We start from the raw sequence: 26,024 nt of genomic DNA on the forward strand, positions 1-26,024 counted from the left end.
ATGGTCTTCCCAGTTGCAATGTATGGCAGTGAAAGTTGGACCATAAGAAAGGCTGAGCGCCAAAGAATTGAGGCCTTTGAACTATGGTGCTGGAGAAGACTCCTGCGAGTCCCTTGGACTGCAAGGCGATCAAACCGGTCAGTCCTAGAGGAGATCAATCCTGACTGCTCTTTAGAAGGCCAGATCCTGAAGCTAAAACTCAAATACTTTGGCCACCTAATGAGAAGGACTCACTGGAGAAGAGCCTAATGCTGGGAAAGATCGAGGGCAATAGAAGAAGGGGACGACAGAGAATGAGGTGGCTGGATGGAGTCACTGAAGCAGTAGGCGTGAGCTTAAATGGACTCCAGAAGATGGTAGAGGACAGGAAGGCCTGGAGGAATGTTGTCCATAGGGTCGCGATGGGTCGGACACGACTTCGCAGCTAACAACAACATAGCTTCTTCTGTTACTGGAAAAGAAGCAGCCTTGTTGTTGTTTTTTAAATCCAGACACTATTTTTGCAGAGGGGAAAAATATGAACGCGTTCTCACCATTCCCCATACATTCAGATCAATAAATAATGGAGTTGTACAGCATTGCTTTTTGCTTTTCAAAAATAAAGCAGCAAGTCTCCTAGCATGTTTCAGTGAAATAGATAGTGAATTCAGCGCAAAACAGCTTAAGGACTGGGAAGCGATTACATTACTTTATTTTAAAAGTACTGTAGGTCAATTCCTTTCTGAGTAACTTTCGGATATATGCACTCGAATGCCCAGAATTTCTCAGCCATATTTGTTCATTGCTGAGGATTCTGGGAATTGAAGTCTGTAAGTTGCCTAGGAAATACCGAATCAAGCAAGCCCTGTATCCTGATTTGAGCCTCATAATATTTGAAACTCCCCACCCACCTCTCCAATGAATGGATGTATTATTTTCTCAGCAACTTCCTCCGATCCCGGAACTTGATTCCGCACAGTGTAAATAGTACCCAGGTACGTGTATAAAAAACCAAAACCAAACCCACACCGAACTTTTCCGTACATATCCGAATGTCGGAGTGAGCGAACCGACAGGTCGCTTACATTGCAGACGCCAGCGCGCTCACGAAAGCGTTATTGCGCACACGCGACGAGCCTAACAAGAGGCGGGAAAAGCGTCGACAGGCACATACACTTCGGGCAGAAAACCCACTGATTTGAAATACACGCAAGTTCTGCACGTTTCGCCGAGACGGGGCGTATACCACGCAAAGCTCAGGCTTGCAAAAACGTCGCAAAAGAAAAAGAAAAAAAAAAGAGAGAGAGAGAGAGAGAGAGAAAGAAAGAAAGAAAGAAAGAAAGAAAGAAAGAAAGAAAGAAAGAAAGAAAGAAAGAAAGAAAGAAAGAAAGAAAGAAAGAAAGAAAGAAAGAAAGAAAGAAAGAAAGAAAGAAAGAAAGAAAAACAGGCTGACGATGTCCGCGCCCGGATCATCGCCTCGATCTTCTTCCGAGGCGCACGAACGCCCGCGCAGAAGACGAGGGGAAGAAGTTTGGGGCAATCAAGCGGGGCGGCGGTGGGAGAAGCCTCCTCTTTCCGCCCTTCCGAGTCTTGGAAGCCGCGAGGAGGGAAGGTGTGGGCGGTAAATGCTGGACCTCCCCCTCCCCCGGCGCTTGCGGTGGCGGAGGCGGCTCGATGCTGCTGTTGCAGTTTTTCTGGTCCGAGGCAGAAGCTGCCTGCCGCCCCCGAGCCCTCCCACGCGCGGCAGCAGCTCAGAACCGCCGCCGCCGCCGCTCCATTGTGAATCCGGCGGCGTGGGAGGCAATTCCGTGCCAAAGGCTCAGCGCAGAGGCGCGCAGAGGGAAGGGAGGCGGGGGAGGAGGAGGAGGAAGAGGGGGGGCGGACAGAGAAGCTCCGACGGAGGGACGCAGAAGACCGTCGAAGCTGGACAGGGCTGCTGCGTCGAGAGCTCCGCGCCTTCTGGGTCCGCCTTGCCGCGGAGAGCCAGCCGAAGGGGCGGCCGCCAGCCAGGCTTCCGAGGCCTTGGGTCCATGCTCGACGGGCACATCGGTCAGGCTGCGAAGAAATCCACTGGCGCGGTAAGATTGCCACGGGGAGGGGGGGCAGCGAGGAGAGGGAAAGAGAGTGGGGGGTGGGGGGGGCAGAGCAGGAGAAGTGGGTCGAGGAAGGGGATCGACTGGGAAGCAAGTTGTGGGGAGGGGGAGGGCAGGCGAGAACTGGCGAAGAGGAATCGGCTGCCAACCTCGCAGCTTTTCGACGAAACGCTTCTTCCAGAAGCTGCTCGGATGCCAAGGGCGTCCCTGGTGAAAATGCCAACACGTTCAAAAGGATCTCGGAGCAAAAGCTTGATTTTTTGGGGGGGGGGAGAAGAGCCACGCCCCCCCCACACACACCTGTGCAACCTTATTTGCTGTCCGTTCTGGAGACCTTGAGTCCAATGAGCCCGGTGGATTCTGCACAGGCTCAGAAACACTCCCATCTCTTTCAGTACTTCAAAGAGGGCATTTTGGGAGTTGCCATGGTGCACCCAGAAAAATCACACCAGCATTGGTGTCTGAGAAAGAATATGAGGCAGGGAAGAGTTTAATTTCTTTGCCTAAGTTAACATTTTTTTTTGGGGGGGGGGAAAGCCAGGACAAAAGCAATGTCATCTCTGAGCTTTCAACCTGGGCTTGAAATACTGATGTTAAAATGGATGGAGGTTACGATTATGTGCATCCTCATTAACACCTAATCTTTAATGCTTTATCCTAGAAATATCAGGTATTGGGATTAGAAAATCTTATTTTCCAGGTAGTAATCTTAGAATTATAATTTTATAATCTCTCTCCAGTGCTTTAAATGATAAGATGAGTAAGATGATAAGCCAGGCGGTATAGTGTTTAAAGCCTTTGGATAATGACAGGTAGTCCTCGAGTTACAACCACAATTGAGCCCCAAAATTATGTTGCTAAGTGAAACATTTGTTAAATGAGTTTTGACCCATTTTGTGACTTTTCTTGCCCCAGTTGTTAAGGGAATCATTGCATTTGTTTTTTTTTTATTGAAAAGTTTTACAGTACATTTTTGGATACAAAAAACCCCTCTCCTCCCCCTCCCCTCTCCCCAACCCCTCCCTCCCCTCCCCTCCCCGACTTCCCAGAGCTGAATACAGGGTATAAAAATACAAACAAGCATAATCTAGAATATGCGAACAACAATAAAACATTAAGTTCTATCGCACTTTAACTCTCCATCGTCAAAAAGAATCATTGCATTTGTTAAGTTAGTAACGTGGTTATTAAGTGAATCTGGCTTCCCCCATTGACTTTGCTTGACAGAAGTTCGCAAAAGGGGAATCACATGACCCCAGGGCACTGCAACCGTCATAAATACGAGTCAGTTGCCAAGTGTCTGAATTTTGGTCATGTGAACATGGGGATCCTGTCGTAAGTGTGAACAATGGTCATAAGTCACATTTTTCAGTGCTGTTGTAATTTTAAATGGTCACTAAATGAACTGTTGTAAGTCGAGGTCTACCTTTACTTTTAATACTTACCCTGTTGGCATCTCTAGAGAAGACTGGCAAGAACTATAGGAAGAGAGTGAAGTTTGATCTGAATAGTGTCTGTCAACAACCATCAGTTGCTGTTGACCTCACCAAGTTAACAAGTTTAAGAATCATGACCAGATGAGTTAATTTGACTTTGTTATAATTGACAAAATCTTGCATGTTGGAAAGTGCAGTTTTCTCCCCGTTTCCTTTACAGCTGGAGAAATAGGGAGGGGCCTCTTGCCCCGCCCTATATCCAGCTGCGCCCCATGCTGTCTCTTATCTGACCGTTCCCTTGGCAGTGACTCTTCGCCCAGTTTCTCAAGCTTTTTCCCACATTACAGTTGCATTCCCCATTAGCCCCCCATCCCTTCCACACCCACATATCTCCCACTTGTATTCTCAGAATTTCCTCACCCGCTGTTTATCTTCAGCCTCTTCCAAGAAGAGAAAATAATGGCAGCTCTGTTGGTATCCATGGAGTGCCAATTCCACCCCAGCCCATTGCTTCACTGTCTTAATGGCCTTGTAAGAGAAGACCGAGTGTGCATATGGGTGGATAAAGAAGGAACAAAGCAGTGGGCGTTTGGAGGAGTCAGATATGGGTGTATGTGTTGGTTACTAGGCCCAGCAAGAGGTGTGTGCCGACTGTTTCTGGCTGGTGCAGAAAATCGAGGTTTTGTGTGAGCACACATATGTACCAACTAAGCAGGTGAATAGATCACACTGGGTTTTGAAAGGACAGAAGCTTGACTGTAATGTTGATCGGGCTGGTAGTGCAAAGGCAAAGACTTTGATGCATGGGGTGCTGTTATTATAAGTTAGGGTCGTTTACTGTATTTGGAAGATTTATAATAAAGATTAAAACCCTCATAGTGCAGAGGCAAAAACTAAAATGGAGTACAAGAGTTTCCTTTTGATGGCAAGATTAATGTATTAGAGCTTGGAGTTGAGGTGTGGGTTGGATGGACAATGTGCATCCCCACTGAATTCTAGTGCAAGATCAAATTCTCCTGTCAGCAAAAAAAAAAGGAAAAAGGCAGTAATCAAGAAAGCAGGATCTTAAGGAGTAATTGAAGTTTTCAGCAGCAGTCTGAAAATACACTTAATAAGAACTACGCCCCACTGAGCACAGTGGGATTTTATTCCAAGAAAGCAAGGGGAGAGTGGTGTTACCAACATGAAGGAGAGAGAAAGGAAAAGGCTGGGGCCTTGTTTGCCTCAGGAATATGGCAGTTATGTGGAATTAACAGAGCAGGGAATATATGAACTACTACAATACACTGAAGAGGCTGTGGAGAAAGCCTCCCCTGTTTATTGTAGAGCCTTAGAAGACAACTGAGCTGGATCAGATCCCTTCAGCCAAATTTGGGTCTGTTCAATGCAAAGAAACTGGAGGAAAATTTCAGTATAAATCATCTGTTTACATCCATCAAGCCGTTGTTCGTACGTGAATGGGGTCATGGACAATAAGCAAGAAAAAGAAAAGCCCCTTAATTCATGACACTGATAAAAAGGTAAAGGTTCCCCCGCACATGCGTGCTAGTCGTTTCCAACTCTAGGGGCTGGTGCTCATCTCTGTTTCAAAGCCGAAGAACCAGCGCTTGTCCGAGGACGTCTCCGTGGTCATGTGGCCGGCATGACTAGACGCCAAAGGCGCACGGAACGCTGTTACCTTCCCACCGTATTGGTCCCTATTTTTCTACTTGCATTTTTACCTGCTTTCGAACTGCTAGGTTGGCAGAAACTGGGACGAGTAACAGGCGCTCACTCTGTTACGCAGCACTTGGGATTCGACCCGCCAAACTGCTGACCTTCTGATCGACAAGCTCAGCGTCCTAACCCACTGAGCCACCGCGTCTCCATGACACTGATAGCTCAGGCTAATTCAAACTTGCAAACTTAGTGCAAAACAAATGCCAAGTTTTTTCTTCTTTCTTCGCCTGCCTGTATTATGGAGATAGAGAGGGGTTCTGCCTTCCTTCCATTTTGGCCACCACAGGTAGTCCTCAACGTATGACCATAATTGAATCCCAGTTGTCAAATGAATTTTGCCCCATTTTATGACCTTTCTTTTGCCACGGTTTTTAAGCAAATTTATGCAGTTGTTAAGTCAATCATGCAGTCATTAAGCAAAAGGTGGCTTCACCCATTGACTTTGTTTGTTGGAAGCTGGTTGCGAAGGTTACAAAGGGTGATCACATGACCCCGGAACAGTACAACTCTCATAAATATATGCCTAGTTGCCAAATGCTCAATTTTTGATCACGTGACCATCGGGATGCCGCAAAGGTTGTAAGTGCGAAAACCGATTGTGAGTCACTTTTTTAGTGCCATTGTAATTTCGAACAGTCACTAAACAGATGGTTGTAAGTTGAGGACTCCCTGTACTTTGGCCTTCACAGTCTCACTCTGTCACCCCTGCAGGCAACTGACAATGGCATTGTTGCTGCCCCGCACCCTGGGCGAACTCCAGCTCTACCGCGTCCTCCAGCGAGCCAACCTCCTCTCCTACTATGAGACCTTCATCCAGCAGGGCGGCGATGATGTGCAGCAACTGTGTGAGGCTGGTGAGGAAGAGTTCCTGGAGATCATGGCTCTGGTTGGCATGGCGACCAAGCCACTTCATGTCCGGCGCCTCCAGAAGGCTCTGCGGGAGTGGGCAACCAATCCTGGTCTCTTCAACCAGCCGGTACCCTCCATACCTGTAAGCAGCATACCACTCTTCAAAATCTCCGAGTCCGGGAGCCAGAAATCACTCACCAATGGACACACCAGTCCAGTAGAGATCCCTGGCAAAACCAGCGCCACTTCCCCTTCCAAAAGCCCCTCCGAGCCACGAGAGAAGCTGTCCCCCTTGTCAGCCATGCAGTGGGGGAACCCTGAGTCTGAAGAAGAAGGAGGGGTAACCTCACCCAGCGAGACCCCATCGTCCACTGAGCATCTCGATCCAGAGCTGGCCCATGCAGTGTCGGAGGGGGTGGATCGTCTGCTGCGCAGCTGCCCGCGCAGTGGAGATGTGGAGTTGAAGACCCTCCTGAAGCTGAATAAGAAGTTGGCCAAAACAGTGGGGCATATCTTCCAGATGGACAACGGAGACCCTCGGAAGGAAGAAGAGATCCGGCGTCACAGTGCCATCTATGGCCGGGGTGAAACTCGGCGATGCGAGGGCAAACAGCTCACCCTTCATGAGGTGAGCCATGGGAAGCTACACTGGTCAACCAAAAGTGAAGAATGTCATTTGCTTAAAGTATTCAATAAGTTTAGCAGACTAAAGAATGTCTAATACTAATGCTACTATGGTAATTAAAAAAAACACGACATTCTCAGGAGGGGGCAGCATCTGGCTGACCTCATCTGGAATGGGAAGTTAAGCAAGGGCAGGTCTGTTTGTCACTTGGATAGGGGACCTCAGGATATACTATGGGGGAGTAAGCCAGATTTAACAAGTTTTAAAAACTATTGAAAGAAGGCAACTCATTCCCAGATGGCGTGAAGAAAACTGTATGGATGCATTGAAGTAATCACTGAGAACTGAGCTTAACTCAAAGGAGCCTCTACTGGTGCAGTCCTCTGTGTTAGCCTGTAAAATGAAGGTAGTAATTTTGCTTTTAAATGATACAGAATTAATCTAAAAAATTCTATGGAAAAAGAGTTTTACAGTGGTGGGACCACCAACCTCAAGAGTTTTGGCTGAAGAACCAAGGATTAGGGCCTTAGAGAGTAACTGCAAAGGATGTGTCCTTCCAGTCCTCCAGTCTTTTACTCATTAACAAGAATATCCATTGATTAATTGAGAGTTAATTTTAGTGGATGTGGACTCTGCCTTATTCTAAATCATTGTTGAACTATTCCAAAGTATCTCTCTCTCTCTCTCCTCCTCCTCCTCCTCCTCCTCCTCCTCCTCCTCCTCCTCCTCCTCCTCCCTCTCTCTCTCTCTCATTAAAATGGATCTTTGGTTGAAAAGTGCTTCATGTAGTCTGTAAATGATAATAAATGTAAGACTGTGAATACTAACTTCAACCAAATGCTAATAATGAATGCAGTTACCGACAGAATCCACATGCAATATAATGAGCGGAGCTGTCACCTCATACAGACAACCCAAACAGAAAAAAGCAAATGGGAAGAGTTCAAATTCAAATATATGTTTTTTCGCCCCAAGGCCAGCATAAATAATGTTTAAAATTAGTGGATTATGGTTCTTAGTCAATACATACAAACTTTGCCCAGGAAAACTAAAATATAGTATGTACTAAAATATAGTATACAACTATAAAGCCTCATGGGACTAAAATGTACACAGAATTACCAAAAATTACGATTAACGTTAATATTGCAAATAACATATGGTGATGAACTAAATGTAGAAGATAATATGTGGTGTCGTTAATGTAGTAGAAAATATGATAGATAACTAAAAATGAGATGTCATTGGGCTGATGATCTATTCATCCTTTTTTTTTTCTTTCTACCCAAAGATTTCTATTGAAAAACGTGGTTGACAGGTTTGTGCTAAGATGGTTCAAGAACTGGGAACATAAAATAATCCAAGCCGTAGTAAATAGATAATTACGAATTACATTTCGATACAAATTTGAAAACAGGTTTAGAAATAAAGAGGATGGGACGTCTCAAATGAAGCTTGTTTATTTGCTGGTCCTTACTTTCAGAAACTTTGAGAATCACAGCTTTAAATGTTTTGGGCCTTTGAGGTCCTTTGCTTACTCAGAGAATCATTTCTGTTCCCTCTCTTCTCTCAGCTCACAATTAATGAGGCCGCTGCTCAGTTCTGTCTGCGAGACAATTCACTGCTGTTGCGTCGTGTGGAATTGTTCTCGCTGTCACGTCAGGTGGCTCGGGAGAGCAACTACCTATCTTCACTGAAAGGTTCCAGGTAAGACTCAGATCTTTGTGGTTTTGTTAGCAATGGGAGGTTCTCAAATTCAGCTGCAATCTTTTGAATGATTGTGGTAATCCTGTTGGGAAGGTTCTCAGCAGGCAGAATAAATTGCTTCTTAGTCACAATCTTCCATCAACTATCCCTTTCAGGTTGCTTGAAGAAACCTAATTCCTTTGAGCGGTTTGAAATACCTTTCGAAATGTCCCATAGAAACAAGCAGATTTTTTTTAAAAAAGCATTTTGCATGTATTCCATCTGACCTTGATTCCTATATTATGGAGCATGCTGTCAAAAATAAGTGGTAGATGTGAAGTATGCTGAATATTGGTATAAAGTGATCTCGGCTAAGCTGGAGCTAAAGTACGATTTGTCCACCTGTGTTAATTATCTGCCCACTAATGCTAATGAACACAGGTAATTATCCCAAGAGTACCTTGGGCATTCGGAAAGCAATCCTTGTATTATTTGCTGCTACTTTGTCTTCGAAGTTGGTTTCACAAAAACAGGAAATCATCATTAAACGATATAAGAATAATCCTGGATGAGCCTTGAGTTTTCATTATTTTCATCTCCAACTTTTTGTGTTGTGACAAAGAGCTCAGCAACTAATGTTTTCAGTTTTGAAACCGCTTTTTCCTGTTAAAGCTAAAATTTGGGGCCTAGAATTTGTACATGTGTATAATTCTTATTATATAATTCACGTAATTCATTTTTTATTCTAATGTTTTAAAAAGTAAAAAAGTTTCTGCTTTGACTTTTGAACTAATCACTTTCCCTTTTTCAGTTGAAAAATTGAGAACTAGGATTTGTGCCGACTGTGACTACTTATCAAATCAGGATGTAAAGTTGTAAGATCCAATCTGGGCCAGTCAAAGGGACCAAAGATTTACTCTTCGGAGCTTTCAGCCACTAACCCGGGGACTGACCCAGATTGGATCTTGCAATATTATCCTGGGACACGTATATTTGCCTCCATTCATATAAAATTGTACTTAGACACCATTGTGAGTAACATGGTTGGAATGAATCTCAGCATCCTGATTTCAGCAACCATGGGAAATTGCAATTGCTTCTATAGAGAAAGATTAGATTTTCTCATAAGTATGAATATTAGGATAGATGGAGAGAATCTGAGCCCAAGGTTAACTAAAACACATTCTCATCATATGAGGCCACAGATTCTTATGTTTAAAATAAGGGCCTATTTTACCCATCGTGATAAAGTGATCTGATTTACAAGTAGTGCTTGACTTACCACAGTTCATTTAGTGACTGAAGTTACGACGGCACTGGAAAAAGTGACTTATAACCATTTTTCACACGACGATTGCAGCAACCCCACGGTCACGTGATCAAAATTCAGACACTTGGCAACTGACTCATATTTATGACGGTCGCAGTGTCCCGGAGGGTCATGTGATCTCCTTTTGCAACCTTCTGACAAGCAAAGTCAATGGGGAAGCCGGATTCACTTAACAACCGTTTTGTTAACAACTGCAGTGATTCAAGTAACAACTGTTGCAAGGCAAGAGGGTTAAATTCACTTAACAACTGCCTTGCTTAGCAACTCAAATGTTGGGCTCACTGGTGGTCGTAAGTCGAGAACTACCTGTATTGGTTTTTGATATTCTTTTGTGTATTCAGCCATCACAACTATGATGAGTGAACCCCTCCCATTAGGCCTAATCAAACAGACCACAATGAACAAAAGTGTAACTTAGTGCAACAGTCTTAGCCATTAAGCTTCATACGTAGATTGATTCATTATGGTCTGTTTAGCAAGCTGTGTTTGAGGAAAAGTAAATTTCAGCTGGTATCAAGCCCTATTTAATATAACCCTAGCAAAGGATAGTTAGCTTCTGTGATGTTATTAATGCTTTATATCTTTATATCAGTCCATTAAATTGTATTCATTCCAACACCCCACCCCTCTCCCAGGCTGCAAATTTTGTAAATGCTAAATTGGCACAGGCACATGTCCTGGACCAGGGTAGTGTAGAACAGTGCTTTTCAACCCATGGTACGCATACCACTGGTGGTACTTTGGCACGCATACCACTGGTGGTACCTTGGCACCTGGCAGGTGGTACACGTACGATGGGTTGAAAAGCACTGTAAAAAAAGTGTGAAAAGTGTAGTGGGGGAATGAGCTAAAGCAGCTGCAGCGCTGCACAGATCTATGGGAGAATTGGCTGGAACTGCGGTGTTGCCAGGGTTCTGCTGAGCACCCACAATTGGTGCATGGCTCCAGCTAATTGGTGCTTCTGGGAGCAGAGCACAGCGTTGGAGAGGAGGAGTCAGCTGTGGGGGGAGAGAGGAGAGGATATAAAAGGAAGAGATTTTGGTGGGAAAGGGAGTGAAAAAAAATGGAGAAAGAGAAGGAGATGGAGAAAGAGAGACAGAGGAGAGGAGAGGCTTCTTTGAGACGAGCAGGGAGAGAAGAGGATAGAATGGTGCAACAATTAATATCAGAGAAACAGGCACAAGTTTCCCATGAAAAGTGTAGTAAGTGGGTGTACAGATAGTCCTCAACCTATGACCACAGTTGAGCCCAAAATTTATGCTGCTAAGTGAGAAATTTGTTAAATGAGTTTTGTCCCATTTTACGACTTTTCTTGCCACATTTGTTAAGTGTTAAGTTGTTAAGTTAGTAACATGGTTGTTAAGCGAATCTGGTTTCCCTATTGACTTTGCTTGTCAGAAGGTTGCAAAAGGGGATCGCATGACCCTGAAACGTTGTGACCATCATAAATACGAATCAGTTGCCAAGCATCCAAATGTAAATCACCTGACCCTGGGGAATACCGCAGTGGTCATAAGTGTGGAAAACGGTCATAAGTCACTTTTCTCAGTGCCGTTGTAACGGTTGCTAAATGCTGTAAGTCGAGGACTACTTACTCCCCCTTTTTTTGGTCACGTTTTTGACACCTTACTGGTGGTATTTGAATACTGCCGTATCCTAAAAGTGGTACAATCTGTGAAAAGGTTGAAAACCACTGGTCTAGAACATATGGACTGTTGCATGAACGATTCTTCTGTGGTTGGGCTAGGAGTGATTTTCCTGGATATATTATTTAGTTGGACACGCTGACTCCTTTATGACTTTTGTCCTCAGACTGCGTCCAGATGAGAACTGTGGTGGACAAGCTAAGCGCTTCAAGCAAGAGGTAAGAGAAAAAGATAAGCTATATGTGTATGCACAAGAGGAAAAAGGTAGAGAAACGCTTTGAGTTTTAAAAGAAAAATACTATTAAAAATATGATGATGAAACAATGCATGCTTTATTTGAAAACCAGTGGTCCATTTGGATCTTTTTTTTCCAGTGAGGCAGAGGGTTTTCCCCCTTGTAATCTTTCAGTCCAAATTGGGAACAGAAAATAAGACATCCTACTATTAAATACAGTACATTGTGTTGTTTAAGTGTTCCCTTTAATATATATATATATATATATATATATATATATATATATATATATATATATATATATATATATATATATATATATATATATATATGGTAAAGGTTCCCCCGCACATGCGTGCTAGTCGTTTAAGACATCCTACTATTAAATACAGTACATTGTGTTGTTTAAGTGTTCCCTTTAATATATATATATATATATATATATATATATATATATATATATATATATATATATATATATATATGTATGTATGTATGTATGTATATATATATATATATATATATATATATATATATATGTATATATGTATATATATATATATATATATATATATATATATATATATATATATATATATATATATATATATATATATATGGTAAAGGTAAAGGTTCCCCCGCACATGCGTGCTAGTCGTTTCCGACTCTAGGGGCCGGTGCTCATCTCCGTTTTAAAGCCGAAGAGCCAGCGCTTGTCCAAGGACGTCCAAGGACGTCTCCGTGGTCATGTGGCCGGCATGACTAGACGACAAAGGCGCACGGAACACTGTTACCTTCCCACCGTAGTGGTCCCTATTTTTCTACTTGCATTTTTACGTGCTTTCGAACTGCTAGGTTGGCAGAAGCTGGGATGAGTAACGCGCTCACTCTGCTACGCGGCACTCGGGATTCGACCCGCCAAACTGCCGACCTTCTGATCGACAAGCTCAGCGTCCTAACCCACTGTAGGATTACATTGATCTATGAAAGTTGAGGTATCTTAACATTGCTCCCAGCCCCATTCCCAACCAGCTCTGACTTCAGCCATGGATTGAATGTGTGAAAGGACAGAGTTGGCCTTAGTGTGGAGACAGTGCTAGTTAACACATGCACAATAGGAAACACCATTTCCATTTCTTCACAGTTCTACTGAATGAGACAGGTATAATGTCTACCAGTTTTTACCTGAAATTTGCAAGCATGCTCTGTAGCAATTTGTAGAGCGGGGGGGGGGGGGGAATGGATTACGGTTTGGGAAACAGAATGTACTTCTTGCCAATTCAGGATCCTCTTTAATGGAGGCATTTAAAAATATTTACATTGCAGTCCTGACAGGGAGCAGGCATATTAGAAGGAAGCAGGCTAAAGAGATGAAGGCTACCATTTCCTTGTCTGCTGAACTCTGGCCAAAACTTTTTTTTTAAAAGTTCCAAGCTCCAAAAACAAAGCCTCCATGTTATTTTTACCAAATTCTTACCCTACCCTTCCAGTATCGTGTGTAACTAAACAGATTAAATGGAATTTAATACGTAAGTGCAGGAGGAAATGTCATACTAATCCATATACAACATAATTCCCGGCAAGCCAACTGGCTGATAATTCAAGATTAAAAATCATACAAGCAGATTGCTTGCCTTACAGTTCAGACTGTTCCAAGATTATATTTTGTGTGCAAGTTAATGCCATGTTTAATGACATATTTAGTGCTTGCCGTAAAAAAAAAGGCATTATCATTTTTCAGTTTTGCAGTTCACAGCTCTAGTACAGAAAGTGACATCAGCAGGCAGGGAGCTGAGCTTCCCTTTTATTTTTCTCGGTAATTCTCCCACTAGGTTGCAGAACACAGCCGGCCTGAGCTTCCCTTGGTCTGTGAACCCTTCCTTCCCCCATACCGATCCAGCGTAGAAGAAGACACAGCCAGCTTGTCTGGGGAAAGCTTAGATGGACATCCACAAGGTGAGTGCTCTGGGCTCTTAAGGAAGTTTTCCATAGGTATCAACTATGGAACTAAAGTGGAAATTATGAAGGAGGCTTTGTTTTTTGGTAGGCTTCACACAAAGTGAGGTCATTCCTGTTTGTAGAATCCATGTTGTCTCTGGAACAGTGATTCTCATGCGCTACTTTACAAGTGCTCAGCCTCGTGTGCGGTATTCCACAGTGCAGGGGTAGGCAACCTTGGCTCTTTTATGACTCGTGGACTTCAACTCCCAGAATTCCTCAGCCAGCCATGCTGAGGGAAAAGGGAGAGGTTTCCAAGCTGAGCCATGCTGGCTCAGGAATTCTGGGAGTTGAAGTCCACGAGTCATAAAAGAGCCAAGGTTGCCTGCCCCTGCCATAGCGCATTACTTTAACCCTAACTTCAAACTGGTTAAATAGAAGTTGCAATTTGTACATTTGATTATGTCCGTTCACTGCCTCTTCCCCCACCCCCCTTCGCTCAGTCTTGCTTGCTGTGTGACCATAACATAAACTGTTGTTGTTAGTTGCGAAGTCGTGTCTGACCCATCGCGACCCTATGGACAACGTTCCTCCAGGCCTTCCTGTCCTCCACCATCCTCCGGAGTCCATTCAAGCTCACACCCACTGCTTCAGTGACTCCATCCAGCCACCTCATTCTCTGTCGTCCCCTTCTTCTATTGCCCTCAATCTTTCCCAGCATTAGGCTCTTCTCCAGTGAGTCCTTCCTTCTCATTAGGTGGCCAAAGTATTTGAGTTTTAGCTTCAGGATCTGGCCTTCTAAAGAGCAGTCAGGGTTGATCTCCTCTAGGACTGACCGGTTTGATCGCCTTGCAGTCCAAGGGACTCGCAGGAGTCTTCTCCAACACCAGAGTTCAAAGGCTTCAATTCTTTGGCGCTCAGCCTTTCTTATGGTCCAGCTTTCACTGCCATAGATTGCAACTGGGAAGACCATAGCCTTGACTATACGCACTTTTGTTGACAGGGTGATGTCTCTGCTTTTTAGTGTGCTGTCTAGATTTGCCATGGCTTTCCTCCCCAGGAGCAAGCGTCTTTTAATTTCTTGGCTACAGTCCCCATCTGCAGTGATCTTGGAGCCCAGGAAAATAAAATCTGTCGCTACCTCCATTTCTTCCCCATCTATTTGCCAGGAATTGAGAGGGCCAGATGCCATGATCTTGGTTTTCTTAATGTTTAGTTTCAACCCAAGTTTTGCACTCTCCTTCTTCACTCGCAACAAGAGGCTCTTTAGTTCCTCTTCACTTTCTGCCATTAGAGTGGTGTCATCTGCATATCTTAGGTTGTTGATGTTTCTTCCGGCAATCTTAATTCCAACTTTTAATTCATCTAGCCCTGCCTTTCTCATGATGTGCTCTGCATATAAATTAAATAGGCAAGGCGACAGTATACAGCCTTGCCGGACTCCTTTCCCAATTTTGAACCAATCAGTGGTTCCGTGTCCAGTTCTCACTGTTGCTTCTTGGCCCGCATATAGGTTTCTCAAGAGACAAATAAGATGGTCTGGTATGCCCATCTCTTTAAGGACTTGCCACAGTTTGTTATGATCCACACAATCAAAGGCTTTAGCATAGTCAATGAAGCAGAAGTAGATGTTTTTCTGGAACTCTCTAGCTTTCTCCATGATCCAGCGTATGTTAGCAATTTGATCTCTAGTTCCTCTGCCTCTTCGAAATCCTGCCTGTACTTCTGGTAGTTCTCGATCCACATACTGCTGGAGTCTAGCTTGTAGAATTTTAAGCATAACTTTACTAGCATGAGAAATGAGTGCAATGGTGCGATAGTTTGAACATTCTTTGGCACTGCCTTTCTTTGGAATTGGAATGTAAACTGATCTTTTCCAATCCTGTGGCCACTGTTGAGTTTTCCAAATTTGCTGGCAAATTGAGTGTAGCACTTTTACTGCATCGTCTTTTAAGATTTTGAATAGGTCAGCTGGAATACTGTCACCTCCACTAGCTTTGTTGTTGCTCAGCTTTTCTAAGGCCCACTTCACTTCACATTCTAGGATGTCTGGCTCGAGATCAGTGACCACCTCATTGTGATTGTCAGGGATGTTAAGCTCATTCCTGTATAGTTCTTCTGTGTAATTTTGCCACCTCTTCTTAATCTCTTCTGCCTCTGTTAGGTCCCTGCCATTTTGGTCCTTTATCATGCCCATTTTTGCATGAAACGTTCCTTTCATCTCTCCAATTTTCTTGAAAAGATCTCTGGTCCTCCCTATTCTATTGTTTTCTTCTATTTCTTTGCATTGTTCATTTAAGAAGGCATTCTTATCTCTTCTAGCTATTCTTTGGAATTCTGCATTTAATTGGGCATATCTTTCTTTTTCTCCCTTGCCTTTCGCTTCCCTCCTTTCCTCAGCTATTTGCAAAGCTTCCTCAGACAGCCATTTTGCTTTCTTGCATTTCTTTTTCTTTGGGATGGTTTTGGTTGCTACCTGTTGTACAATGTTGTGAACCTCTGTCCATAGTTCTTCAGGCACTCTGTCTATCAGATCTAATTCCTTAAATCTATTTGTCACCTCTACTGTATATTGAACAGGGATATGATTTAATTCATACCTGAGTGGCCTAGCGCTTTTCCCTACTTTCTTCAGTTTAAGCCTAAACTTTGCAAGGAGAAGCTCATGGTCTGAGCCACAGTCAGCTCCTGGTCTTGTTTTTACTGACTGTATAGAGCTTCTCCATCTTTGGCTGCAGAGCATATAGTCAATCTGATTTCTGTGTTGACCGTCTGGTGATGTCCATGTGTAAAGCCGTCTCTTGGGTTGTTGGAAAAGAGTGTTTGCTATGACCATCGTATTCTCTTGACAAAATTCTATCAGCCTGTGCCCTGCTTCATTTTGTACTCCAAGGCCAAACTTGCCTGTTATTCCAGTTATCTTTTGGCTTCCTACTTTAGCATTCCAATCCCCCATGACGATAAGGACATCATTTTTGGGTGTTAGTTCTATAAGGTGCTGTAGGGCTTCATAGAACCGGTCAATTTCATCCTCTTCAGCACCGGTGGTTGGGGCATAGACTTGGACTACTGTGATATTGAATGGTTTGCCTTGGATTCGAACTGAGATCATTCTGTCATTTTGAGGATTGTATCCCAGTATTGCTTTTCCTATTTTTTTATTGACCATGAAGGCTACTCCATTTCTTCTGAGGGATTCTTGCCCGCAGTAGTATACCTGATGGTCATCTGAATTAAATTCACCCATTCCTGTCCATTTTAGTTCGCTGATACCTAAGATGTCGATGTTTAGTCTTGTCATCTCTTGTTTGACCACGTCCAGCTTTCCTTGATTCATGGATCTTACATTCCAGGTTCCTATGGAGAAAAAATCTTTACAGCATCGGACTTTCCTTTCACCACCAGACACATCCACAGCTGAGCGTCCTTTCGGCTTTGGCCCAGTCGCTTCATTCTTTCTGGCGCTACTAGTACTAGCCCTCTGCTCTTCCCCAGTAGCATATTGGATACCTTCCGACCTGAGGGGCTCATCTTCCAGCGTCATATCGTTTTGCCTTTTGGTACTGTCCATAGGGTTTTCATGGCAAAGATACTGGAGTGGGTTGCCATTTCCTTCTCCAGTGGATCACGTTTTGTCAGAACTCTCTGCTATGACCTGTCCGTCTTGGGTGGCCCTGCACGGCATAGCTCATAGCTTCATTGAATTACGCAAGCCCCTTCGCCACGACAAGGCAGTAATCCATAAACTAAAGTGTTACTAATTTCATTGCTTTGTGGAGGAAACCATGATTGGCTAGGTTTATACAGCATGCCAAGCCATGAATCATAGTCTACAAATCAGAATGGCTGGGTTTTCACATTCCGGCAACCAAAAGTAAACAAACCGTATGATAGTTTAAATATGTTTTCCTTTTTTTCCCTTTTTTCTCTTCACCCTCTTTTTATCCTCTTCTCCTTTTAAATACAAACATACCAGTCTATGTTTTATTTTGCTATTTCTTTGTTATAATGAGATATAATGGTCTTAATCCAAACAAACCCCTAGCAGAGCTTCAGCAAGTATTAACTTAATATAAATTAGCATAGCTTTACATTCCCAGAGTTCTTTATAAATTCTAGTTTTATTTATAGTAGGTGTAGAGTTATCTGTCCTAATTATTTATAGTGTTTAGATTATTCATTGCAAAAATTATAGCTTTATTTATAGGATTACTTTGTGTTTTAATATCTCTATTCTATAATTTTATCTTAATAATTTTTTATTTACCCCAATGTAGTAAACTATGTTGACTTTTTCTTTTTTACATAACTTTCAGTGGTGCAATTCTGCTTTCTTAGAATCCAGTTGCACTTCTGTGGTTTTGGTTTAGTTTGTGAAGACTGAGGAAGAGAGCTTTATAGAGGTAGTCCTCAACTTACAAACACAATTGAGCTCAAAAGTTCTGTTGCTAAGTGAGGCATTTGCTAAGTGAATTTTGCCCCATTTTATGACTTTTTCTTGCCACAATTATTAAGCAAATCACTGCAGTTGTTAAGTTAGTAACCTGGTTGTTAAGTGAATCTGGCTTCCCCATTGACTTTGCTTGTCAGAAGGTTACAAAAGGGGATCACATGACCCCAGGACACTGCAACCGTCATAAATACGAGTCAGTTGCCAAGCATCTGAATTTTGGTCATGTGAACATGGAGATGCTGTCGTAAGTGTGAACAATGGTCATAAATCACATTTTTCAGCGCCGTTGTAATTTTAAACAGTCAGTAAATGAACTGTTGTCATAAATATGAATCAGCTGCCAAGTGTCTGAATTTTAATTATGTGACCGTGGGGATGCTGCATCAGTGTAAATAACGAAAAACGGTCATGTCACTTTTTTCAGAGCTGTTGTCACTTCAAACGGTCACTGAATACACTTGTAAATTGAGGATTATCTGTGCATCCTAAGAGTAGAGGTGAAATAGGAAAAAAGAGAATACAATAGAAAACATTGTTCAGCATATCTCTTCATTGTCAACAGCTACTGTTAAATCAGCACTATTCTAAATGCAGTCTAAAATGAGTAAATCGTTGGTGATTAAATTTTTAAAAAGCTAAATGTCTGTTTTTGGAGAACTTCAGTTATATTTATTTAGACATTCATTTATTGATTCTCTGATAAAAAGCAATATTTTTCAAATTTGGCAACTTCAAAATTTAGCATGCCGGCTGAGGAATTCTGGTAGCTGAAGCCCACACATTTTAAGGTCACCAAGTTTAAAAAACGCTGTATTAAAGTAATACATCTTCACTTTTCTATGTAAAGTTGATAACCCTTTATGTGAAAGCTCACATTTTCTAAGGTTTGTCTCCTCCTCTAGTTCTCACTGTCATCCTTCCCTTCCTTAACAGAACATAAAAGTGTTGCGTTTCCTCCAGGGAAATGAATTGGTAGCACGCATGGAGTGTGAAAGATAACTGAGGAACCTCAACCCACTTTCCTGCTCTCTCTCTCACCTTTAAGTGTTGTTGTTGTTAGTTGCAAAGTCGTGTCCGACCCATTGCGACCCCATGGACAACGTTCCTCCAGGCCTTCCTGTCCTCTACCATCTTCTGGAGTCCATCTAGGCTCACGCCTACTGCTTCAGTGACTCCATCCAGCCACCTTGTTCTCTGTCGTCCCCTTCTTCTCTTGCCCTCAATCTTTCCCAGCATTAGGCTCTTCTCCAGTGAGTCCTTCCTTCTCGTTAGGTGGCTAAAGTACCTTTAAGTACAACTCAGTATATATTTTTTTCGATAATTCCAGGCTGTCAGGCTCTTGAACGGGAAATAATTTTATAATTTTATGTATGATTAACTTGCGAGGCCGGTGTGTTGTGCAATTAGCTCACATGGTGTAACGATGGTGGGTTTGTTGTCACTGTCAGTTGTGGTGGTGAGGCACGAAGGGAGGCTCAGCCATTCTCAATGTGTACATGGTTGTACTTTGACAATAAAGGTTCGTTCATTCATTCATTCCATTACACGCAGCGCAACTTTTCCCTGTTACTTTTGGGCCTATTTTAGCTATCTGAATCTCGGGACAGATCACTTGAGAGCAGTATCCTACTGATTTAATACCTTTTACTTAAAGGCATGTCCTTCCCCTCCTGATTCTTTTTCTCAATAGCTACTGGGTCTTGTCCCCGGCTTACGCCACCCCCCAACACTGCTTCTGATGCACTGCTGAGCCTCCCGCCACATGGGCTATGGAGTCGTCACATCCTGCAGCAGACACTGATGGATGAAGGGCTGCGATTGGCCCGGCTGGTGTCCCATGAGCGAGTGGGAAGGCTCAGTCCGTGTTTGCAAGGAAAACCCCAGATGCCTGGTAAGTAGCTATTTTATTTTATTTTATTAATTTAATTTAAATTAAATTTTAATTTATTTTACTTTTATTTAATTTAGTTTATTATTTTATTTTACTTTATTTTTGTTTTATTTGTTTTAATTGTCTTTTATTTTATTTTATTTGTTTTATTATTATTTAGGTATATTTGCTGCCCACCTTGCTACTAGGTTACTCTGGGGTGTCTTACAACATGAAAAGCTATAAAACTAAAAGACCAAATATTTCTAAAAAGCAATAAAATAGGATTACAATCCAAAGTAAAATTACAGTTAAAAGACAGAGGGAGCAGGATTGCGCAGGAGGGGGCGGCAGGATTTTTTTCTTACTCCCATCAACTACCTCCAGTGTGACACTCTCCCACTGGGCAGATGGCAGAGCCAGGTACTCAGGCCCCTTAAGGAAGGTCCAGAAAGGGGGTGAGCATCCCTCGCTTTGGGCAGGGCTAAGATGTTCCAAAGGGGCAGGAGCCTCAGCAGAAAAGGCTCTTTATGCTTCATTTGAAATGTGAGGGGCAGCAGAAAGGCTGGGATGGCAAAGAAAAGATCATCAATGCTGACACAACTATTGTTATCGGGGAGCCTGGCAGGAGTGAATGATACCATTGAGAATGAGGAGAGCTATAATCTCCGTCTAGATGAGGATCTGTCGCATCCCTTTGGGGAAAGACGGTCACTGCTGAGTAAAAGCCAAAACTACTATGTTTTTTCCCCCCAAGGAACAGATGGGGAAGCTTGTATGCTGGATGTGAGGGAAGCTGCAGTCAAATTAGGGGAGGGAAGGGGCAGCTTTTGTTTCTAAAAAGATTCACCCAGTTTCCCAAAATAAGGGTTACTAGAGGGTTCATCTTACAGTTCGTGTTCTGGAATGTGGAGAAAAGCGAACTGCATATGATTCAGGAAAGGTCAGCTATAGTGAGGCACTGGGCACTTGTGGTTCAGGAACCGAGAAGCAAGATTGTGACCCACAGCAACGTGAGTTTCTGGATTCCTCCCAAAATGTTCTGAGAAGATGCTGGAAGTACTGGGAAAAGAATGGAATCTCCATTATGACATACAATTCTGATTTTATTTTTAAATTTTGTTAGTTGTGTAAAGATTCCAAAGGTGGGATAGATTTTTTTTAAAATACATAGCAGACAGATTTACCTAGACTTTATTTATTTATTTATTTATTTATTTTTATTACATTTATATCCCGCCCTTCTCCGAAGACACAGGGCGGCTTACAAGCTTAGCAGTAGCCTTCATTCTATGTATATGCCTGCTTGTTAGGGCTTTCACACACACACCCAAGCGGCATTATTACAAAGTCAGCTTATTGCCCCCAACAATCTGGGTCCTCATTTTACCTACCTCGGAAGGATGGAAGGCTGAGTCAACCTTGAGCCTGGTGGGATGCGAACCTGCACTAATTGCAGGCAGCTGGTATTACTTAAGGAGGCATCAGCCCACTGCTCCACCAAGGCTCTAATGTAAATAATACATGTATAAAAATTAAAATAGAATTAAATAAAATAGCCCTAAACAAAACACAGTCTAAAATTTAAAATTTTTAAAATTTAAAATCTAAAATCCCAATCCCTCAGTCCAGGCCAGCAAGTTCGAATAGCCAAGTCTTCAGGTCGTGGCGAAACGAGCAAAGGTCGGGAGCCATCCGGAGCTCAACCGGAAGCTGATTCCAGAGGGCAGGCGTGCCCACAGAGAATGCTCTCCCCCTGGGGGCCGCCAGTCGACATTCCCTGACCGACGGTACTCTGAGGAGGCCCTCTCTGTGGGAGCGCACAGGGCGATGGGAGGTTAACGCCGGCAAAAAGTGCTCCCGTAAATAACCCAGACCCATGCCATTTAGGGCTTTATAGGTCATCACCAGCACCTTGAATCACACCTGGAAGACAACTGGAAGCAAATGCAGCTCACGGAGCAGAGGTGTTACATGGGAGTATCAGGAGACCCCCATCACAACTCGCGCGGCCACATTCTGCACCAGCTGGAGCCTCCGAGTGGTACTCAAGGGCAGCCCCATGTAGAGAGCGTTGCAGTAGTCTATCCGAGAGGTCACGAGCGCATGAGTGACTGTGCGCAGGGCATCCCAGTCCAAATAGGGCCGCAACTGGTGCACCAGGCGAACCTGGGCAAAAGCCCCCCTGGTCACAGCTCCTATATGATCTTCAAAATTGAGCTGTGAATCAAGGAGGATGCCCAAGTTGCGAGCCCTATCTACGGGGGGTAACACCTCACCCCCTATAGATAAAGATAGGATAGAATGGACAACCCGAGATGCTGGTACGCACAGCCACTCGGTCTTGTCGGGATTTAGACGAAGCCTGTTCCTCCCCATCCAGATCCTCACTGCCTCCAGGCAACGGGACATCACGGAGAGGGCATCACTGAGTTGATCTGGGGTGGAAATAAAAAGCGTACTGATGATACCCCACCCCAAAACCACGAATGATCTCACCCAGCGGCTTCATATAGATGTTGAACAGGAGAGGCGAGAGGACCGACCCCTGAGGGACTCCGCAAACGAGAGGCCTCGAGGCCAACCTGTGTCCCCCTGCCAACACCGACTGCGAACGACCCAGAAGGTAGGAAGAGAACCACTGTAAGACAGTGCCACCCACTCCCAACCCCCTGAGGCACCGCAGCAGGATACCATGGTCGATGGTATCAAAAGCCGCTGAGAGGTCTAATAGGACTAGGACAGAGGAGCAACCCCTGTCCCGAGCCCGCCAGAGATCATTCACCAGTGCGACCAATGCCGTCTCCGTGCTGTACCCGGGCCTAAAGCCCGATTGGTAGGGGTCCAGATAATCCGCTTCCTCCAGGAACACTTAACAGTCATCATCCAGGAAAACCCAAAGGTACTTTTTTATAAAGACAACTGGTCTTTGTTCTTCCTTGAAGAAGTTTTTGGATGAGAAGCAAAACATTTTCAAAGAAAAGCCCAATAAACTCCAGGTGTCTTTTGTAAAAAGTATCTTTGGGACAGTCCTTCAAGTGTGTAAGGATATTGGGGATTTTGCCTCTGCTGGTGGGAAATTTGGAGAGATCAGATGTTTGCTGGCCTCCAAAATTGACGTTTAGACCCTGAAAAAGGAGGGAGGTCATACTCATTCCATGATCCCCCCGTGTTAACCCCCCAACATCAATAGTTCCTTATTTGGGAAGTCCCTGCTCAGTTGTTTTAGTTTTCTTGATAATTAGTTTTTAAAAGTATCAGTATATGGAGTCAAATTTTTGATGAGGCAAAGACTATCCATAGAAACATTATCTAGTAGCCATTGGAGAACGTCAGAAAACGAATTTTGGATTCTTTCCGTGCTCAAATAGGAAACCTATAAAATTGAAGAACGGTGGTGGCGCAGTGGTTAGAATGCAGTATTGCAGGCTAATTCTGCTGACTGCCAGCAGTTCGATCCTCAACAGCTCAAGGTTGACTCAGCCTTCCATCCTTCTGAGGTCAGTAAAGTGAGGACCTAGATTGTTGGGGGCAATAGGCTGATTCTGTAAACCGCTTAGAGAGGGCTGTAGAGCACATTGCTATTGCTATTTTCCTTGTGCCACTTACAGGTCTATAACAGCATGTCTGAGCTTTGAAATGGATCAGGAAATCTTAAGTTTCTATGTTTCTCTCTCTTTTAGAATTTGGGGAAACCCTTTCTGAGAGATGCCAGCCTCCAGCAGCACAGCCTGAGGCTAGAAGAAACAGCATTAAGATGGAACCAGACACCAGCCGGCAGTGAACGGCAGAGGCAGCCTTGCTCAGCCATTAAGCAATAATACTCCAGCCAGCTCTGAGCATTAGACCAGGGAGGCTGTACTCTGGATCACCCCGTGTGGGGCCTGTGGGACTTTCTTGCAGAAGGCGAGCTGTCATATTAGCACAACCGACTCTTCACCCTGTTCTCTTCATGGAATGGAGAGTGTGCTTTGACTCCCAAACAGAAGAGCATGGACCTATGGACAGCGAATCATGTAGGAAGACCTGCCATCTTAATTTAACCCAGCAAGATAGGGGTGCCCTGGCTACAGTTGATAGCATGAGCTCAGGTAGACCAAATCTCTGGCCCTCTGACGGACTAATGGAAGGTCATACTTACCCACAGCCTTTCCTCCCACATGAGACTTGAAACTGAGGGGTATGTAGCCATAAACAAGCACATAAATATCCTGTACATATTTTATTGAAAGGCATATAAGTGATTGGCCATAAACACATCTTGTTCCCAAATCGTCCCCATTCTCTCAACCACACGCATACACATGAAACATGTTTGTTGCTCTTCAGTCTTTTGTCACAGATGTTCCCTGTATGTGCAGAACCTGCTTCCCCGGGATTGTTTGTAGCATACACACACATGCCGCAAACCATTTTGCAAATTGCGATAGAAAGGATAATTCTTCGTGTGAGGGAAGGAAAAAAATTATCAAAGACACAGGAGGTTACTACGCTATCTGTATAACTAAATGAAATGTGTAAATTGAATTAAATTCAGTTTTTGTATCCCCTCCCCTCCACTGGAATATGGTCCCAGTTTTAAGCCCGAGGATGTTCCTCAGACCAGGAGAACTGGGGCATCTTAATGCCACACATCTTGCCCATCCTCAGAATTTTCCTGTTTTTTTTTAATCGTGTATACAATATTGAAAATATTCTCATTACTTCTGTTGCCTGTTGACTTTCTATTGTGGTTAGCCATCAAAAGCATTAATTGCTGTTTAGCTGAGTTTGGATTGTTGGGAGGTATTTTGTTTCCTAATGGCTTTAGAGAGACTAGGTCAGGGATAGGCAACCTCGGCTCTTCTATGACTCATGGACTTCAACTACCAGAATTCCTGAGTCAGCATAGCTGACTCAGGAATTCTGGGAGTTGAAGTCCATGAGTCAAAAGAGCCGAGGTTGCCTACCCCTGGGCTAGATGTTTACCCCATTAAAATATTGAACTGCTGCCATTTGGATATGGGCACAGCAGCACCAGCAGCTTCCTCCATGCTAAGCTGCCTCCCAGCAGCAGCTTTGTGTACAAGTAGTCGACTTACGACCACAATTGAGCCCAAAATTTCTCTCACTAAGCGAAAAATTTTATTGAGTTTTGCCTCATTTTATGACTCCTTGACACATCTGTTAAGTAAATCACTGCAGTTGTTAGAAACATGGTTGTTAAGTGAAACCTGGCTTCCCCATTGACTTTGCTTGTCAGGTCTCAAAAGATGGTGATCCCGTGACACCCCCCCCCCAGGCACTGCAATTCGTTATAAATACGAGCGTTTCCAAGGGTCCAAATTTTGATCACGTGACCTTGGGGAATGCTGCAAGGGTCGTGTCGAAAAACGGTCATAAGTCACTTTTTTCAGCGCCATTGTAACCTCGAACAGTCACTAAGTGAACTAAGTTGAGGACTACCTTTACCGTTATCAGAACTACTGACACAGGGAGGTGAATTATCCCTTTTCGTACCAGAACGCGGTGAATTTATAAAGGACCCAACAAAGGGGGGAGGGGTGTCTTGCTGATAGTCACGTTCCACCATTCTCTCTCTCAGTCCTCCCTACTCCTAGCTTAAGGCTTCTCGCTTAGGAGCTTATTTATAAAGGTAATCCTCAACTTACAACCACAATTGTGACCAGAATTCCTCTTGTTAAGCAAGGAGTTGTGCCCGATTTTGTGATCATTTTTTTTTTTGGCCGAGGTTTTAAGCAAATCACTGCAGAGAAATGAATCCTGCTCTCTCCCCCCCCCCCAATTTACTTTGGTTGTTGGAAGACAGCTGGGAAGGTCACAGTGATCACATAACCTCCCCCCCCTCCCGTTTTGCTGCAACCATTATGTATGTGTGTATGTATATGTGTGTGTGTGTGTGTGTGTGTGTGTGTGTGTGTGTGTGTGTGTGTGTGTGTGATGGTTGCAGCAAAGTGGGGGGGAGGTTATGTTATATATATATGTATATATATATATGTATATATGTATGTATATATATGATATATATATATATATATGTATATATATATACCGTATGTATATATATATACATATATATATATATGTATATATATATATGTATATATGTATGTATGTATGTATATATGCCGGTTTCCAAGTGCCAGAATTTTGATCACGACTGTA

The 26,024-nt window shown here is 43.5% G+C and overlaps 1 protein-coding gene across 1 annotated transcript; it reads left to right on the top strand.

Moving 5' to 3' along the window:
* The first annotated feature begins 957 nt into the window (after positions 1–957).
* Positions 958–25,781, top strand: NAB2 (NGFI-A binding protein 2). Its single transcript, XM_081319474.1, is given in 8 exon segments — positions 958–1,852; positions 1,854–2,057; positions 5,939–6,704; positions 8,275–8,408; positions 11,530–11,581; positions 13,431–13,554; positions 19,680–19,880; positions 23,543–25,781. Coding segments are annotated over 8 exon segments (1,830 nt in total). The 5' UTR covers positions 958–1,604; the 3' UTR covers positions 23,644–25,781.
* The last annotated feature ends 243 nt before the right edge of the window (positions 25,782–26,024 follow it).

This window comes from Vipera berus, assembly GCF_964194415.1.
Source record: "Vipera berus genome assembly, chromosome: 2".
Lineage (NCBI taxonomy): Eukaryota > Metazoa > Chordata > Lepidosauria > Squamata > Viperidae > Vipera > Vipera berus.